The sequence below is a fragment of the Ornithorhynchus anatinus genome, chromosome 2 (genome assembly GCF_004115215.2).
Source record: "Ornithorhynchus anatinus isolate Pmale09 chromosome 2, mOrnAna1.pri.v4, whole genome shotgun sequence".
Taxonomy (NCBI): Eukaryota; Metazoa; Chordata; class Mammalia; order Monotremata; family Ornithorhynchidae; genus Ornithorhynchus; species Ornithorhynchus anatinus.
This window is the reverse complement of record NC_041729.1, coordinates 4,919,858-4,937,309: the sequence shown is the minus strand read 5'-3', so window position 1 is coordinate 4,937,309 and position 17,452 is coordinate 4,919,858. Positions and strand designations below refer to the sequence as shown.

The following is a 17,452-nucleotide window of genomic DNA, read 5'->3' as shown; positions in this document are numbered from 1 at the left end:
CCCCGCTGATAAGTGGCGGAGCCGGGATTAATAACGGTGGTATTTGTTAAGCGCTTACCGTGTGCAAAGCACCGTTCTAAGCGCTGGGGGGGATACGAGGCGATCAGGTTGCGCCACGTGGGGCTCACGCTTTTAATCCCCATTTTCCAGATGAGGGAGCTGAGGCCCAGAGAAGCGAAGTGACCTGCCCAAAGTCACCTTGCTGATAAGTGGCGGAGCTGGGATTAGAAGCCACGACCTCTGACTCCCAAGCCCGGGCTCTTCCCACTGAGCCGCGCTGCTTCTCAGCCCGCTGTTGAGCCCTTAGTAGCTGTCCTCTGTATCTCCCCCAGCGCTTAGAACAGTTCTTGGCACAGGGTGAGCGCTTAACAAATGCCAGCATCATTACTGTTACTGTTATTATTAATAAACGCTGGGGTAGAAACAGGTTAATCAGGTTGGACACGGTCCCTGTCCCGCATGGGGCGCACGGCCTAAGTAGGAAGGGGAACTGAGGCCCAGAGAAGACGAAGAACGGTGGTGTTTGTTAAGCGCTTACTCTGTGCTTCAAGGTCATCAGGTTGTCCCACGGGGGGCTGACGGTCTCCGTCCCCGTTTTCCAGATGAGGTCACTGAGCCCCGGAGAAGCCAAGTGACTGGCCCAGAGTCACCCAGCGGACAGGCGGCGGAGCCGGGATTAGAACCCACGACCTCGGCCCCCCCGAGCCCCGCTGCCGCTCCTAAGGGACTCGCCCGAGGTCCCCCCGGCAAGAAACTGGCGGGAGTGGGATTAGAACCCCGGCCGTCCAGCCCGTGCTCTTTCCGCCGGGCCCCGCTGCTTTCGAGCGCCCACCCTGTGCGGAGCGCTGGGCGCAGCGCCCGGGGGAGTCCGGTACAGGAGAGCAGGTAGACCCTTTCGGTCTTCGGGTCCACCACTCTGTCCTCGCCGGGCAGAAAGCGAAAGCCAGCCCTCGCACGGGGGCGCGGAAATGGACTCTGTCCCGTCCCTGCTGGGAGATTTTCACGTCGTTTACATGGACCGGCTCTCTCTATGAAGCGCTGACCCTGCGCAGAGCACTGTACACGGCGCTCGGGAGATCCCGGCCTCTTCCCACGACCCGCTCACGGTCTGGACGGCCCTGCCGAGCGGAAGCGTTCTCGGGCCTCCCTTCTCTCTTTATTCACGTCGGCCGGCCGTTGGTCACCGCGCGCTCTCCGTGCGCAGGGCACGGTGATAATGTTGGTATTCGTTAAGCGCTTACTGTGTGCGGAGCACCGTTCCGAGCGCCGGGGTGGGTACGGGGTCGTCGGGTCGTCCCACGTGAGGCTCCCGGTCGTCATCCCCATTTGACAGATGAGGTCACTGAGGCCCAGAGAAGTGAAGCGACTGGCCCGCGGTCACCCGGCCGACAGGCGGCAGAGCCGGGATTCATTCGTTCAGTAGTGTTTATCGAGCGCTTACTATGTGCAGAGCGCCGTACTTAAGCGCTCGGAAGGGACAGTTCGGCAACAGATAGAGACGGTCCCCGCCCGCCGCCGGGCGCACGGTCTAATCGGGGGAGACGGACGGACGAGAACCGATAGCAGTAAAGAGAATCGAGGGGATGTCACATCTCATTAACAAAATAAATGGGGTAATAAAAGTATATACAGATGATCCGAGGGGAGGGGAAGGGAGACGGGGAGGAGCAGAGGGGAAGGGGGGAAAAGGGGCTTAGCTGAGGGGAGGCGAAGGGGGGAGCAGAGAGGGAGCGGAGGGAAAAGGGGAAGGCTCAGTGTGGGAAGGCCTCTCGGAGGAGGTGAGCTCTCGGTCGGGCTTCGAAGAGGGGAAGAGAGCCGGTTCGGCGGAGGCGAGGAGGGAGGGCGGCCCGGGACGGCGGGGGGGACGCGGCCCGGGGGTCGACGGCGGGACGGGCGAGGCCGGGGGACGGCGAGGAGGCGGGCGGCGGAGGGGCGGGGCGCGCGGGGCGGGCGGCGGAGAGAGAGCAGGGAGGAGAGGTGGGAGGGGGCCGGGGGACGGACGGCCTCGAAGCCTAGAGTGAGGAGTTTTTGTTTCGCGCGGAGCGCCGTACGCGGGTCGTGGGATTCGATCCCGCGACCTCTGACTCCCAAGCCCGGGCTCCTTCCACCGAGCCACGCCGCTCCGAGGACGGTCGAGCGATAAGCCGCCGCGCTGCCCGCCCCCCCCCCCCCCGAGGAGCTTCCCGTCCGGAGGGAGATTGGCGGGACGTCTGTCCGTCTGCGTTTAGAGGCGAGCGGCCAACGGGGGGGCTTCGGAGTCGGCCTCTCCGGGACGCTCTTCCCCGTTGGCGGGGCGACCTCTCTCCTCCCAGCCCGTCTCGAGGAGCCCTCCGCTTCTCATTCGTTCGGCGGCGTCGACTGAGCGCCTGCCAGGTGCAGAGCGCTCCGGCTTTGAGGAGACCCCCGGGCCGGGAGGCCGAGTCTCCGTCTAGAGCGAGAGAGGAAACAACCGGCTCTCTGGGCTCAAAGGAGCTCTGACCTACAAACCCGCAAAGCGGGGAAGGAAGGAGTGGGCAGGGAAAAGTGGAGAGGGAGAAACTCTCCCTCCCCTTACTGAAAACCAAAAATGCGGGCGAGGCACGTCGTCGCTGACCGTGCCGGGCCACGGGGGATATTTGATGATGACGACGACGACGACGACGACGACGTTGGTATCCGTTAAAGCGCCCACCGTGTGCCGAGCGCCGTTCTAAGCGCCGGGGGGGGGGGGGATCCGGGGTCATCGGGTTATCCCACGTGGGGCTCCCGGGCTTCGCCCCCATTTGCCAGATGAGGTCACCGAGGCCCAGAGCAGCGAAGCGACTCGCCCATAAGTCACACAGCTGACGAGTGGCGGAGCCGGGATTCGAACCCACGGCCTCTGACTTCCAAGCCGGGCCTCTTGCCACTGAGCCCCGCCGAATGAGTCAACGGTTTATTTCGGGTACCGTCGTTCTCCCCCTCTAGACTTGGAGGCTCGTGGTGGGGAGGGAATGGGTCCATTTCTTCTTCTGTCTCGGGAGCCGGAGGTCGCGGGTTCTAATCCCGGCTCCGTCCCCGGTCCGCTGTGTGACTTCGGGCCGGTCGCTTCGCTCCTCGGGGCCTCAGGTCCCTCCTCTGGAAAATGGGGATGAAGACCGGGAGCCCCAGGTGGGACAACCTGATCGCCTTGTAGCTCCCCCAGCGCTTAGAACAGTGCTTGGCACACAGTGAGCGCTTCACAGATACCGTTATTATTTTGCGGAAGCAGCGAGGCTTAGTGGCGAGAGCCCGGGCTTGGGAGTCAGAGGACGTGGGCCCCAATCCCGCCTCCGCCACTCGTCCGCTGCGCGACCTTGGGCGGGTCACCTCGCTTCTGTGGGCCTCAGTTCCCTCCTCTGGAAAATGGGGGTGAGGACCGGGAGCCCCACGTGGGACAACCTGATGACCTTGTGCCTATCCCGGCGCTTAGAACAGCGCTTGGCACATAGGGAGCGCTTCACAGATACCGTGCTGCTGCTGCTGATGATAACGATGTGATCTCTTCCAAGCGTTTAGTCCAGCGCTCGGCCCCGCGGGAAGCGCTCGATAAATAGGATCGGGTGAATGCCGCCGCCGGGCAGGGATCGTCGCTATCCGTTGCCGAATCGGACCTTGCAAGCGCTTAGTACGGTGCTCCGCACCCGGGAAGGGCTCGATAGACGGGATTGAGTGAATGGACGAGCGAAAGAACGGAGGAACGAGCGCGGCCGGCGGGTGGCCGGCCGGGGCCGGGTTTGTCACGTCCCTCGCCCCGCCTGCAGGTTACACGCCAGATCCATGAGCATGAGCAGGAGAACGAATTGCGCGAACAGATGTCAGGTTATAAGCGGATGCGGCGTCAGCACCAGAAGCAGCTGATCGCCCTGGAGAACAAGCTGAAGGCCGAGATGGACGAGCACCGCCTGAAGCTGCAGAAGGAGGTGGAGACCCAGGCCAACAACTCGTCCATCGAGCTGGAGAAGCTCGCCAAGAAGCAAGTGGCCATCATAGAGAAGGAGGTGCGTGGGGCGGGCCGGGCGCGACCGGGGACGGGGGCGCGGGGCGGCCGGGCGGGCGCCGGGGAGGGGGATGGGGCCCTCGTCTCTCAAATCCCACTGAGCCCGTAAAACGGCCCGAGACGCGCGGGCCGCCACGGGGTCATTAGAGGAGGACGTCGGGTCAGAGGGAGAACCCTCTCCCTCGAATCCCGGGCAGCCCGTCGGACGGTTAAAATCGCGAGGGACCCGCGGGCGAACACGAGCGATCGTAGCGAAGGAGGTTCGTTCAGGGGCAGAACCTTTTCCCTCCAGTCGTGTTGGATGGCTAAAATTGCAAGAGACCCACGGGCGAACGGGGGGGATCGCAGAGAAGGAGGTTCGTTCGGAGGTAAAAAAACCTTTTCCCTCGAATCGCGTCCGGCCCGTTGGAGGGTTGATATCGCAAGAGCAGACGTGGGGGAGCGTGGAGAAGGAGGTCCGCTCAGGGGCAGAACCTTTTCCCTCGAATCGTGTTGAGCCCCTTGGACGGTCAAAGTCACAGTAGACGCAAGGGCTGACGCGGGGGATCGTTGAGAAGGAGGTTCGTTCGGAGGTAAACCCTTTTCCCCCGAATCTCGTTCGGCCCGTTGGACGGGTAGGATCGCGAGAGACCCACGGGCGAACGGGGGGGATCGCAGAGAAGGAGGTTCGTTGGGAGGTAAAAACCTTTTCCCTCGAATCGCGTCCGGCCCGTTGGAGGGTTGATATCGCAAGAGCAGACGTGGGGGAGCGTGGCGAAGGAGGTCCGCTCAGGGGCAGAACCTTTTCCCTCGAATCGTGTTGAGCCCCTTGGACGGTCAAAGTCACAACAGACACGTGGGCTGCCACGGGGGATCGTAGAGAAGGAGGTTCGTTCGGAGGTAAAACCTTTTCCCCCGAATCCCGTTCGGCCTGTCGGACGGTTAGGATCGCGAGGGACCCGTGGGTGAACACCGGGGGATCGTAGAGAAGGAGGCTCGTTCAGGGGCGAAACCTTTTCCCTCGAACCGTGTGGAAGCCCGTTGGACGGTTAAAGTCGCAGGAGACGCGTGAGCGGATACGGGGGAACGTAGAGAAGGAGGTTCGTTAAGAGGTAAAACCTTTCCCCTCAGATCCCACTGAGCCCGTTGGACGGTTCAAATCACAAGAGACACCCGAGGAAACACGGGGGATCATAGAGGAGGAGGTTCGCTCAAGGGCAGAACCTTTTCCCTCGAATCGTGTTGAGCCCGTTGGACGGTCAGAGTCACAGTAGACGCCTGGGCAGACACGGGGGATCGTAGAGAAGGAGGTTCGTTCCGAGATAAAACCTTTGCCCTCAGATCGTGTTCAGCCCGTCGGATGGCTAAAATTGCAAGGGACTCACGGGCGAACAGGGGGGGATCGCAGAGAAGGAGGTTCGTTGGGAGGTAAAACCTTTTCCCTCGAATCGCGTCCGGCCCGTTGGAGGGTTGATATCGCAAGAGCAGACGTGGGGGAGCGTGGAGAAGGAGGTCCGCTCAGGGGCAGAACCTTTTCCCCTCGAATCGTGTTCAGCCCGTCGGACGGTTAAAACCGCAAGAGACACGTGAGCGGACGTGGGGGTTCGTAGAGAAGGAGGTTCGGTCGGGGGCCGGACTTTCTGTCTCGAATCACGTTGAGCCCGTCGGCCGGTTAAAATCGCAAGAGGCACGTGAGCAAACGTGGGGGTTCGTAGAGGAGGTTGTTGGGTCGGGGGCCGGACTCTTTGTCTCGAATCACGTTGAGCCCGTCGGACGGCTGAAGTCACAAAAGACACACGGACGAACACGGGATCGTAGAGAAGGAGGTTCCTTCAGGGGCCAGGCCTTTTCTCTCGAATCGCGTTGCGCCCGTTGGATAGTTGAAACCACGAGAGACGTGGTGCGAACGTGGGGGAGCAGAGAAACGTAGGTTTGTTCAGCGGTACAATCTTTTCCCTCAAATCGCGGTGGGTCCGTCGGACGGTTAAAATCACAGAAGACACGTGAGCGAACACGGGGGATCGTAGAGAAGGAGGCTCGTTCAGAGGCAAAACCTTTTCCCTCCGATCACGCTGAAGCCCGTCGGACGGGTAAAGTCACAAGAGACGCATGAGCGAATACGGGGGATCGTAGAGAAGGAGGTTCGTTCGGGGGCCAAACCTTTCCCCTCGAATCGCGCCGAGCCCGTCGGACGGATAAAATCACGAAAGACACGTGAGCCAACACGGGGGATCACAGAGAAGGAGGTGCGTTCGGCGGGAAAACCCGTTCCCTCAAATCGTGTCGAACCCGTCGGACGGTTAAAATCGCAAGAGACACGTGAGCGAACACGGGGGATCGTAGAGAAGGGGGTTCGTCCCCCGAATCCGTGTTGAGCCCCTCGGACGGTTGGGATCGTAAGAGACACGTGGGCCACGGGAGATCGGAGACCAGGAGGTTGGTTCAGGCCGCCCCCGGGAAGGCTTTCCCCCCAAATCCAACCGAACTCCGATTGAACCCAGGACTTAGGCACGTATTTTTAAATTCCATATTATAAATGACGTATTTATTGATGTTGAAAATTACAATAGATGATTTTAAAATTCTATATTATAAATGACGTATTTATTGATGTTAACGCGTGACTCCGAGGCGCGCGCCTGCCGCTTCTGCGGCATCGTCCTCTCCCGGGCGCTCAACGCAGTGCCCCGCACGGCGCGTGCGCTCCATCGACCCCGTCGATGGATCGGTCGCCGGCGAACATCGTCGGAGACCCGTGAGCGAGCAGCGGAGGCTTCGCGGCACCCACTTAACTTCTCGGTGCCTCAGTTCCCTCATCTGGAAAATGGGGATTGACCGTGAGCCTCACGGGGGACGACCCGATGACCCCGTATCTCCCCCAGCGCTTAGAACGGTGCTCTGCACATAGTGAGCGCTTAACAGCTACCGACGTTATCATTACTGTCTAGTGCCGGGGGGGGAGAGAGCCAACGGATCGGTCGTACTTAATGATAACGGCGGCATTCGTTAAGCGCCCGCTACGTGCCGAGCACCGTTCCAAGCGCCGACGCAGATACAAGGCGAGTGGGTCGGAAAGAGTCCCCGGCCCCCGTGGGGCTCAACGTCTAAAAGCAGGAGGGAAGGGGCGGGGGGGGGGTATCGGATCCCCATTCGACAGATGAGGAACTTACTGAGCGCTTACCGTGGGCAGAACGCTGTACTGACCGCTTGGGAGAGTACACTCCAACAGAGTCAGCAGACACGTTCCCCACCCGCAAACTAGTTTCTAATCTAGAAGGGGAGACGGACGTTACCACGAATAAAGAGACTCCGGATATGGACGGAAGTCTGTGTCACCCGTCAACTCCCAGATCTTAGGCTTGGTGGAGGATGATAATGGCGGTATTTGTTAAGCGCTCACTGTGTGCAGAGCACCGTTCTAAGCGCCGGGGTCCCCCGTGAGGCTCACAGTTAATCCCCGTTTTCCAGATGAGGTCACTGAGGCCCAGAGAAGCGAAGCGACCCGCCCACGGTCACCCAGCCGACGAGTGGCGGAGCCGGGAGTCGAACCCGTGACCTCTGACTCCAAAGCCCGGGCTCTTTCCACGGAGCCACGCCGCACGGGACATTAGGTTCTGCAGGTTTTTGTTTGTTTGCTTGAATGGTATTGGTTAAGCGCTTACTATGTGCCAGGCACTGTACTAAGCGTTCCTCTCTTATTGGGATCTTCTTCTGTTGGCTTTGGATTTCTAGTATGGCGGAGGTGCCCCGAACACACCCATTGTGGATCTCGGGGAGGCCAAGCCACGGGCCTGGAGGTCCGCGAGGGACCTGGGTTCTGATCCCGGCTCCACCGCTCGTCCACTGCGGGACCTCGGGCGAGTCACTTCACTTCTCGGGGCCTCAGTCCCTCATCTGGAAAATGGGGATGAAGAGCCCCCCGAGGGACAGCGACTGCGTCCGACCTGGTTCATTCGGATCTACCCCAGCGCTTAGAACAGCGCCTGGCACGTGGGAAGCGCTTAACCAAGACCACAAAACAAACGGTTCGGAGCCGATGAAACCAAACAGAGCGTAGTCCCTTGATCGCGTCGCCACGCGATCCGCGGAATTCTTTATCTGAGCTACCGAGAGCTCGGTCCAGATGATTCCCGAGTCCAAACTGATTGTCCAACGTGTTCTGCGGCCGGGCCTCGGGTTTCGGCTCGTCCCATCCTCGGAATAATATTAACGATAATAATGATCGTGGTAGTCGTTCACTTCTTACTACGTGCCGGGCACCGTACTGATCGCTGGGCCGGATCCGAGCAGATCAGGTTGGACACGGTCCCTGTCCCGCACGGGGATCGCAGTCTCCATCCCCATTTCCCAGATGAGGCAGCCGAGGCACAGAGAAGTGAAGCGACTTGCCCGCGGTCCCACGGCGGACGAGCGGCGGAGCCGGGATTAGAACCCAGGCCCTCCTGCCTCCCAGGCGCGGGCTCTACCCACTAGACCACGCTGCTTCTCCAGGGATCTTGTCTTTCCGAAGTAAAGTTTGCAGTATAGGGTCCGTGGCATTGGGTTTCCCTCTCATCATGATATTGGTATCTGTTAAGCGCTCACTCCGCGCAGAGCACCGTTCTAAGCGCCGGGGGAGATACAGGGGAATGAGGTCGTCCCCCGTGAGGCTCACGGTCTTCATCCCCGTTTTCCAGATGAGGGAACTGGGGCCCGGAGAAGTGAAGGGACTTGCCCACATTCAATCAGCCGTATCTATCGTGCACTTACTGTGTGCGGAGGACTGTACTGAGCGCCTGGGAGAGAACAGCACCGCGGAAAACAGACACATTCCCCGCTCACAGGCTAGAGCGGGGGAGATAGACACGAATATAGATGGATGAAATGGCAGATGGGGACGGAGGCGGTGGGGGGGCCGGGAGGGGGGGGGATGAAGAGAGGGAGCGGGGCCGGGCGACGCAGAAGGGAGCGGGAGAAGAGGAAAGGGGGGCGTGGTCGGGGAAGGCCTCTGGGAGGAGGTGGGCCTTCAATAATAATAATAAGGTTGGTATTTGATAAGCGCTTACCATGTGCAGAGCAGCGTTCTAGGCGCTGGGGGAGATACGGGGAAAGAGGTCGTCCCGGGTGAGGCTCACGGTTTATCCCCGTTTTCCAGACGAGGGAACTGAGGCCCAGAGAAGCCAAGTGACTCGCCCCCGGCCCCGCAGCCGCCGAGCCGGGATCCGAACCCGTGACCCCCGCCCCCCCAAGCCCGGGCTCTTTCCCCTGAGCCCCGCTGCTTCTCAATAAGGCTTCGAAGAGGGGGAGATGAACCGTCTGTGGGATTCGAGGAGGGAGGGCCTTCCGGGCCGGAGGCGGGACGGGGGCGAGGGGGCGGCGGGGAGACAGACGGGACGGTGGGACGGGGGGGAGGGTCGCCATCGGAGGAGCGGAGCGGGCGGGCACAGTCGGAGGAGGAGGGGAGCGAGGCGAGGGGACGGACGCCTTTAAAGCCGCAAAGACAGCGGGGGACGGGGGGGGACGGGGGGACGGGCGGGGGGGGGGGGCCGGTTTAATAACGTCGGCATCCGTTAAGCGCTTACTGTGTGCCGAGCACCGATCTGAGCGCCGGGGGAGACACGGAGGAACCGGGTCGTCCCACGTGGGGCTCGGGGTCCTGATCCCCGTTTTGCAGATGAGGTCACCGAGGCACCGAGAAGTGAAGCGACTTGCCCAGAGGGGAGAACGGCTTTTGCCCCATCCGGGCCAGAGCCCCCGGAACCCAGAGCTGCCCAACCGGGCTTCCCCTCCGCTCCGTCCGATCGCGAGGCCGCGGGAAGGAGAAGCGGCGCGGCTCGGCGGGAGGAGCGCGGGCTTTGGGGTCGGCGGCCCCGGGTTCGAATGCCGGAGCGGCCACTCGTCAGCCGGGTGACCTGGGGCCGGTCGCTTCGCCTCTCGGTGCCTCGGTGACCTCGTCTGGAAAACGGGGATGAGGACCGTGAGCCCCGCGGGGGACGGCCCCATTCCCCCGTGTCCACCCCGGCGCTTAGAACGGCGCCCGGCACGTGGCGGGCGCTTAGCGGACGCCGACGCGGTTAACCGGGCGCGAGACGGACGCGTCGCGGACCGCCTGGCCTCCTCCCTCAGGCGAAGACGGCCGCAGCCGACGAGAAGAGGTTCCAGCAACAGATCTTGGCCCAGCAGAAGAAAGACTTGACGACCTTCTTAGAGAGCCAGAAGAAGCAGTACAAGATTTGCAAGGAGAAGATAAAGGAGGTGAGTCCCGGGGCCGGCGGAGACGGGCGCGCGGGCTCGCCTCGGCCAACCGCTCAGTCCGGCGCCCCGCGCGCTGTCGGGGCTCACCAGATACGCTGGAGAAGCAGCGGGGCTCGGAGAGCCCGGGCTGGGGAGTCAGAGGGCGTGGGTTCCGATCCCGACTCCGCCGCCGTTCAGCTGGGTGACCTGGGGCGAGTCGCTTCACTCCTCCGGGCCTCGGGTCCCCCGTCTGGAGAACGGGGACGAAAGACCGGGAGCCCCGGGCGGGACGACCCGCCGACCCCGCGTCGCCCCCCGGCGCTCGGAACGGTGGCGACGATGACGTCGGTGTTGGTCGAGCCCTCGCCGCGCGCGGAGCGCCGTCGTGAGCGCCGGGGGAGGTACGGGGTCGTCGGGTCGTCCCACGGGAGCCTCGCGGCCTTCGTCCCCATTTGACAGGCGAGGGAACCGAGGCCCAGAGAGGTTGATGGTGATAACGTCGGGATTCGCTGAGCGCTCGCTACGTGCGGAGCGCCGTTGTAAGCGCCGGGGGAGATGCGGGGTCGTCGTGTGAGGCTCACAGATAATCCCCGACTGACAGATGAGGTCACCGAGGCCCCCAGAGGCGGGCGACTCGCTTCACTTCTCTGGGCCTCGGTTCCCTCGTCCGGAAAATGGGGCTTGACCACACGGGGGGCCGACCCGCCGGCCCCGTATCTCCCCCGGCGCTGAGAACGGCGCCCGGCACGTGGCCGGCGCCCGACGGATACCGGCCGACCGAGGGGAGGACGACCCTCGGCCTCCACGGCGGGCGGAGCGGGACCCCCCCCCCCCCCCCCCCCGAGCCCCCGGGGGACCCATCCCGCCGGCCCGGTCTCTCCGGCGTTTGACGGCGGCGGGTCCGGGTCCCCGCAGGAGCTGAACGAGGATCACAGCACACCCAGGAAAGAGAAGCAGGAGCGGATTTCGAAGCATAAAGAGAACCTGCAGCACACCCAGGCCGAGGAGGAGGCGCACCTCCTCTCCCAGCAGAGACAGTACTACGATAAAAACTGCCGTTTCTTCAAGCGGAAGACGATGATCAGGAGGCACGAGATGGAGCAGCAGAACATTCGGGAGGTAGATTTCTCCCCGGGGATCCCCGGAGCTTCCCGCCTCCCCGCGGGGAGAGCCCGGGCCCGGGGGGGCGGGGGGGGGTCACGGGGCCCGGGTTCCGATCCCCGCCCCGCCGGGCGACCTCGGGCGGGTCGCCTGGCCTCCCCGGGGCCTCCGTCTCCTCGGCTGTGAAAGGAGGGAAGCGGCGGGGCCCGGGGGCCGGGGCCCGGGAGTCGCGGGGCCCGGGAGTCGCGGGGCCCGGGTTCCGATCCCCGCCCCGCCGGGCGTCCTCGGGCGGGTGGCTTCGCTTCTCGGGGCCTCTGTTTTCTCAAGTGTAAAACGAGGGAAGCGGTGCGACCTGGCGGAGAGAGCCCGGGCCTGGGAGTCAGAGGACCTGGGTTCTCATCCCGGCTCCGCCCCCCCGTCTGCCGAGCGACCTCGGGCGGGTCGCTCGGCTTCTCTGGGCCTCTGGCTCCTCGTCTGTAAAACGAGGATTGAGACTCTGACACCCCCGTCGTGTCCGACCCAATCTGCTCGTCTCCGACCCGGCGCTTAGTACAGTTCCCGGAACCCGGCAGGCGCTTAACAAACACTACGGTTATTATTCTCTGGGCCTCTGTTTTCTCAGCTGCAAAATGGGGGGAGCGGCACGACCTAGGGGAAGGAGCCCCAGTCCGGGCATCGGAAGGACCTGGGGTCTCGTCCCGCCCCCCCCCCCCCCCCCCCCGTCTGCGTGACCTCGGGCGGGTCACTTCGCTTCTCCGGGCCTCGGTCGCCTCATCTGGGAAATCGGTTCGGCCCGTTTATTGAGCGCTCACCGTGTGCAGGGCGCCGTCCTGAGCCCCACGTGGGACGGGGACTGGGTCCCACCCGCTCAGCTCGCCTCGACCCCGGCGCTTAGTACAGTGCCCGGCACAGGGCGAGCGCCGAACGAAAACCCGAACTTGGGTCCGAGCGGCAGCCGGCCCCGGACGTGGAGGTGAGGCCCGAGAGGCCCGTTCCGGCGGGCTGCAGGTCCGCGGCGGCGAGGCCTCGAGCGGTGAAGTCTTCCTCGCATTTGTTAAGCGCTTACTACGTGTCCAACGCTGTTCTGAGCGCCGGGGAAGACGCGAGCTAATCAGGTCAGGCGGTCCCTGTCCCCCTCGGGGCCGTCGGTCTTAGGAAGGGGAACGGGGGCCGAAGCCCCGTTTTCCAGCTGAGGTCGCTGCGGCCCAGAGAAGCCAAGTGACTCGGCCGAGGTCACGCCGCAGGCGCGGGACGGAGCCGGGATCGGAACCCGGGTCCTCCGCTCCTCTCCGGGTGAGTTCCCCGCCGGACTCCGCTCGTTGGGTGTGAAAGCAGCGTGGCTCGGTGGAAGGAGCACGGGCTTGGGAGTCAGCCGTCCTGAGTTCGAATCCCAGCTCTGCCACCTGTCAGCTGGGTGACTGAGGGCGAGTCACTTCTCGGTGCCTCAGTTACCTCATCTGTCAAACGGGGATTAAGTGGGAGCCTCACGTGGGACCACCTGATTCCCCCGTATCCCCCCCAGCGCTCAGAACGGTGCCCGGCACGTAGTAAGCGCTTAACGGATACCGACGTTATTACTGCCGTTATTATTAAAAGACGGACGGCGGCCACAGTAATAGAAACGACGGTCCATTTAGCGGCTACACTCCCCAGAGCACTGGGGAGGGGACGAGATCGTCAGGTCCATTCGTTCGGTCGGTCGTACTTCTCGAGCGCTTACTACGCGCAGAGCGCTGGACTAAGCGCTTGGGACGGACAGTTCGGCGACAGAGGCGATCCCCGCCCAACGACGGGCTCCCGGTGGAAACGACGGTCTTGGTCCCACGCGGGGCTCAAAACCTGAGAGGGAGGAAGAGAGAGAGAGACAGAGAGAGAAAGAGAAAGCGGGGATTCCCACTTGGTTCATTCATTCGGTCGTATTTATTGAGCGCCTACCGTGCGCAGAGCGCTGTGCTAGGCGCTTGGAGCGTACGGTTCGGCGACAGGTAAGGACGCTCCCCGCCCAGCAGCGGGCTCGCGGTGGAGAAGGGGGAGACAGCAAAACAAACAGAGAAGCAGCGCGGCTCAGTGGAAAGAGCCCGGGCTTGGGAGCCAGGGGTCACGGGTTCGAATTTCGGCTCCGCCGCCCGTCAGCTGGGTGACCGTGGGCGAGCCGCTTCCCTTCTCGGTGCCTCAGTGACCTCATCTGGAAGATGGGGAGTAAAACTGTGAGCCCCAAGTGGGACAGCCCGATTACCCTGTAAACCTCCCCCAGCGCTTAGAACGGTGCTCTGCACATAGTAAGAGCTTAACAGACACCGACATTATCATTAAAACGGAACAGGTAGTCAGGCATCGAGTAGACAAGTAGAGAAGCGGCGTGGCACGGTGGGAAGAGCCCGGGCTTGGGAGTCAGGGGTCACGGGTTCGAATCCCGGCTCCGCCGCGTCTCAGCCGTGTCACCCTGGGCAAGTCACTTCTCCGGGCCTCAGCGACCCCATCTGGAAAACGGGGATGAAGACCGGGAGCCCCACGGGGGACGACCTGATCACCTTGTATCCTCCCCGGCGCTTAGAACGGTGCCCTGCACACGGTAAGCGCTCAACAAATGCCATCATTATTATTTTTATCAATACCCTCGAAAGAGGTAAATGGAGTCCCAGATATATAAACATCATTAATAAGAGAGAGTGATAAATAATATATACAAATAGACACGAGGGCTGTGGGGCGGGGAACGGGGGAGAGCAGAGGGAGGGAGTCGGGGCGACGGGGAGGGGAGGAGGAGCAGACTCGACAGACAAGGGAGTTGAGAGGCAGCGTGGCCCAGTGGTTAGGGCCCGGGCCTGGGAGTCAGAGGACCTGGATTCCAATCCGGACCCCGCCCCTTCTGCCCGGTGACCTTGGGTAAGTCACTTCACCTCTCTGGGCCTCGGTGACCTCGCCTGTGAAATGGGAAGGGAGAGCCCGTGAGCCCCGGCGGGGGGCGGGGACGGGGTCCGACCCGCCGAGCTCGGATCCGCCCCGGCACCCAAGCAGCGGGACCTAGTGGGAAGGACCCGGGCCTGGGAGTCAGAGGTCCTGGGTTCGAATCCCGGCTCCGCCACTCGGCAGCCGGGTGACCGTGGGCGAGTCACTTCACTTCTCCGGGCCTCCGTTCCCTCATCTATAAAATGGGGATGGAGACCGTGAGCCCCACGTGGGACGGCCCGATGACCCCGTATCTCCCCCAGCGCTTAGAACGGTGCTCCGCACAGAGTAAGCGCTTAACAGATACCAGCATCATCATCATTATTATTATTATTATTATTATTATTACCCCGACTCCGCCACTTGTCTGCTGCTCCGTGACCTTGGGCCGGTCACTTTTGTACGGTGGTTTTCCTGACACCACGTTGTTGTAGTTTTATTCAGACGGGAGCAGGTTGTTCATCAGTGGCTCAGTGGAATCAGAGGTCATGGGTTCGAATCCCGGCTCCGCCACTCGGCAGCCGGGTGACCGTGGGCGAGTCACTTCACTTCTCCGGGCCTCAGTTCCCTCATCTGGAAAATGGGGATGGAGACCGTGAGCCCCACGTGGGACGACCCGATGACCTCGAATCTGTCCCAGCGCTCAGAACGGTGCTCCGCACACAGTAAGCGCTTAACAAATACCAACATTGTCATTATTTCTCGAGTACCTACTGCGTGCAGAGCACCATACGGCAGCCCAGGCCTGGGAGTCAGAAGGTCCCTGGGTTCTAATCCCGGCCCGGCCACCTGTCAGCCGGGTGACCGTGGGCAGGTCACTTCACTTCTCTGGGCCTCAGTTCCCTCATCTGCCAAATGGGGATGAGGACTGTGAGCCCCCCCGTGGGACAACCTGATGTCCTTGTATCGACCCTAGCGCTTAGGGTAAGTCACTCGGCACATAGTGAGTGCTTAACAAGCACCAAAATCATTATTATTATTATAATTTATTATACTGGGAAGAGTACAATATAATCGATCGATCCGCCGGTGATATTTATTGCGCGCCTACTGTGTGCAGGGAACCGTATCGAGCGTTTGTGGAGCTCAGTACAGAAGAGTTGGTAGACCCGTTCCCTGCCCACAGAGATCTTACAGTCTAGCGGGGGAGACAGGCATTAATATCAGTAAATAATCTATAATATAAAATTTATACATTAGGGCTGCGGAATTGTTGGAAGAGCGGTGGCTGATTCTGTCATCGCCTCCTGTCAGTCGGTCAGTCAGTCAGTCGACGGTATTCATCAATAATAATGATGATGATGATGTTGGTATTTGCTAAGCGCTTACTACGTGCCAAGCACTTTTCTGAGCACCAGGGTAAGGTGATGGGGCTGTCCCGCAGGGGGCTCACGGTCTTAATCCCCATTTTACAGATGAGGGAACTGAGGCCCAGAGAAGCGAAGCGACTCGCCCCAGGTCGCACAGCCGACGGGCGGCGGAGCCGGGCTCAGAGCCCACCACCTCTGACTCCCAGGCCGGGCTCTGTCCACTAAGCCACGCCGCTTCAGTGAGCGCTCTCTGTGTGAGCGGTGACCTCGCGGTCGGAATTTTATTGATTAACGTCTGTCTCCCCGTCGGGACGGCCAGGGATGAGGCTGACTGCGTCCACGGGGAGGCGAAGTGATAGTTGGGAGAGGAAGAAAAAGCCATCCCCCGAAAGCTTCCCGAAGGAAGTGGGATTTCCGAATCAGTCGATCGTATTCATTCGGCGGATCGTCCTTCATTCGATCGTATCGACTGAGCGCGGGCTGCGTGCGGGGAGCACTGTACCGAGCGCTTGGAAAGGGCGATTCAGCCACAGAGAGAGACAATTCCAGCCCCCACCGGGCTCACGCTCTGGAGGGGGAGAGACGGACGACAAGAGAAGAAACCGGACATCACTATAAATAAATAGAATCAGCGATATGTACACATAGACACAAGGGCCGTGGGGCGGGGAGACGGGGGGAAGAGCAAAGGGAGCGAGTCAGGGGGACGCAGAATAATGATAACGTTGGTATTTGTGAAGCGCTTACTACATACCAAGCACTGTTCTGAGCGTGGGGTAGGGAGAGGCGGGAGGCCACATCGCCAACGTCCAACCGACGGGATTTAGCGATAGATAGTAACGCTGGTGTTTGTTAAGCGCTTAGCATGTGCGGAGCGCCGTCCTAAGCGCCGGGGGAGATACGGGGTCATCGGGTCGTCCCACGGGAGGCTCGCGGTTCATCCCCGTTTTCCAGACGAGGTCACTGCGGCCCAGAGAAGCTGGGTCACCCAGCTGCCGAGTGGCAGAGCCGGGAATCGAACCCGTGACCTCTGACTCCCAAACCCGGGCTCTTTCCACTGAGCCGCGCCGCTTCCCCTGATGGACGGAACGTGTGGGTGGCGTGAGAGAGGGGAGAGGGGGATGAGGCCGAGGTTGTGGGCTTGGGTGACGGGAGGGGTGGTGTCGCCTACATTCATTCGGTGGTATTTATTGAGCGCTCACTGTGCGCGGAGCACCGTACTGAGCGCTTGCAACGGACGATTCGGCAACGGAGAGAGAGACCGTCCCTGCCCGACGCCGGGCTCGCGGTCCACAGCGATGGGAAAGTCAGGGGGAGAGTTGGGGGTCCGGAGGCTTGGAAAGGGGACGATGGAACGGGGAGTGAAGTGCTCCGCACACGGCGGGCGCTCAGTAAATACCACTGAACGGAAGAGAACCGGGAGTCGTAGGCAAGGGAGACGAAAACGGAGGCACGGTACCGAGGTGAATTCGGAAGGGATCGGAATTAGAACCGTGGTATTCGTTGGGCGTTGAGCTCGTTCCCCCTCTAGACTGTGGCGGGCGGGGAAGGGCCCCGTTATATTTTTGCGGGGCCGCTGCCAGGCTCTCAGTCGGGGACGGCGCTCCGGTGAGCGCCCCGGAAATGCCATCCATCGCCAAGCGCCGGGCGGAGCCCCGGGGCGGCTGTAGGAGAAGACGGCCGGCCGCGGTCCCCGTCCCACGCGGGGCCCACGGTGGAAGTGGAAGGGAGGGCGGGTGTTGAATCCCCGTTTTAGAGACGAGGAAGGCGAGGCCCGGAGAAGTTAAGCCACGTACGAGGTCTCACGGCGGGCAAATGGCGGAGCCGGCATTAACAATAATAGTTATAATGATAATGTTGGTATTTGTTAAGCGCTTACTGTATGCAGAGCACTGCTCTGAGC

General features: G+C 62.0%; 1 protein-coding gene across 9 annotated transcripts in view; it reads left to right on the top strand.

The window, feature by feature from the left end:
* TAOK3 (TAO kinase 3) overlaps positions 1-17,452 on the top strand; it is a 107,610-nt gene that overhangs the window by 79,835 nt on the left and 10,323 nt on the right. For all 9 annotated transcript variants that reach the window (XM_029053437.2, XM_029053420.2, XM_039910110.1 and 6 more), the window contains 3 exons: positions 3,762-3,998; positions 10,082-10,210; positions 11,105-11,308. In XM_029053437.2, the coding sequence (XP_028909270.1) occupies positions 3,762-3,998; positions 10,082-10,210; positions 11,105-11,308 (570 nt within the window). The remainder of the gene's footprint in view (positions 1-3,761; positions 3,999-10,081; positions 10,211-11,104; positions 11,309-17,452) is intronic.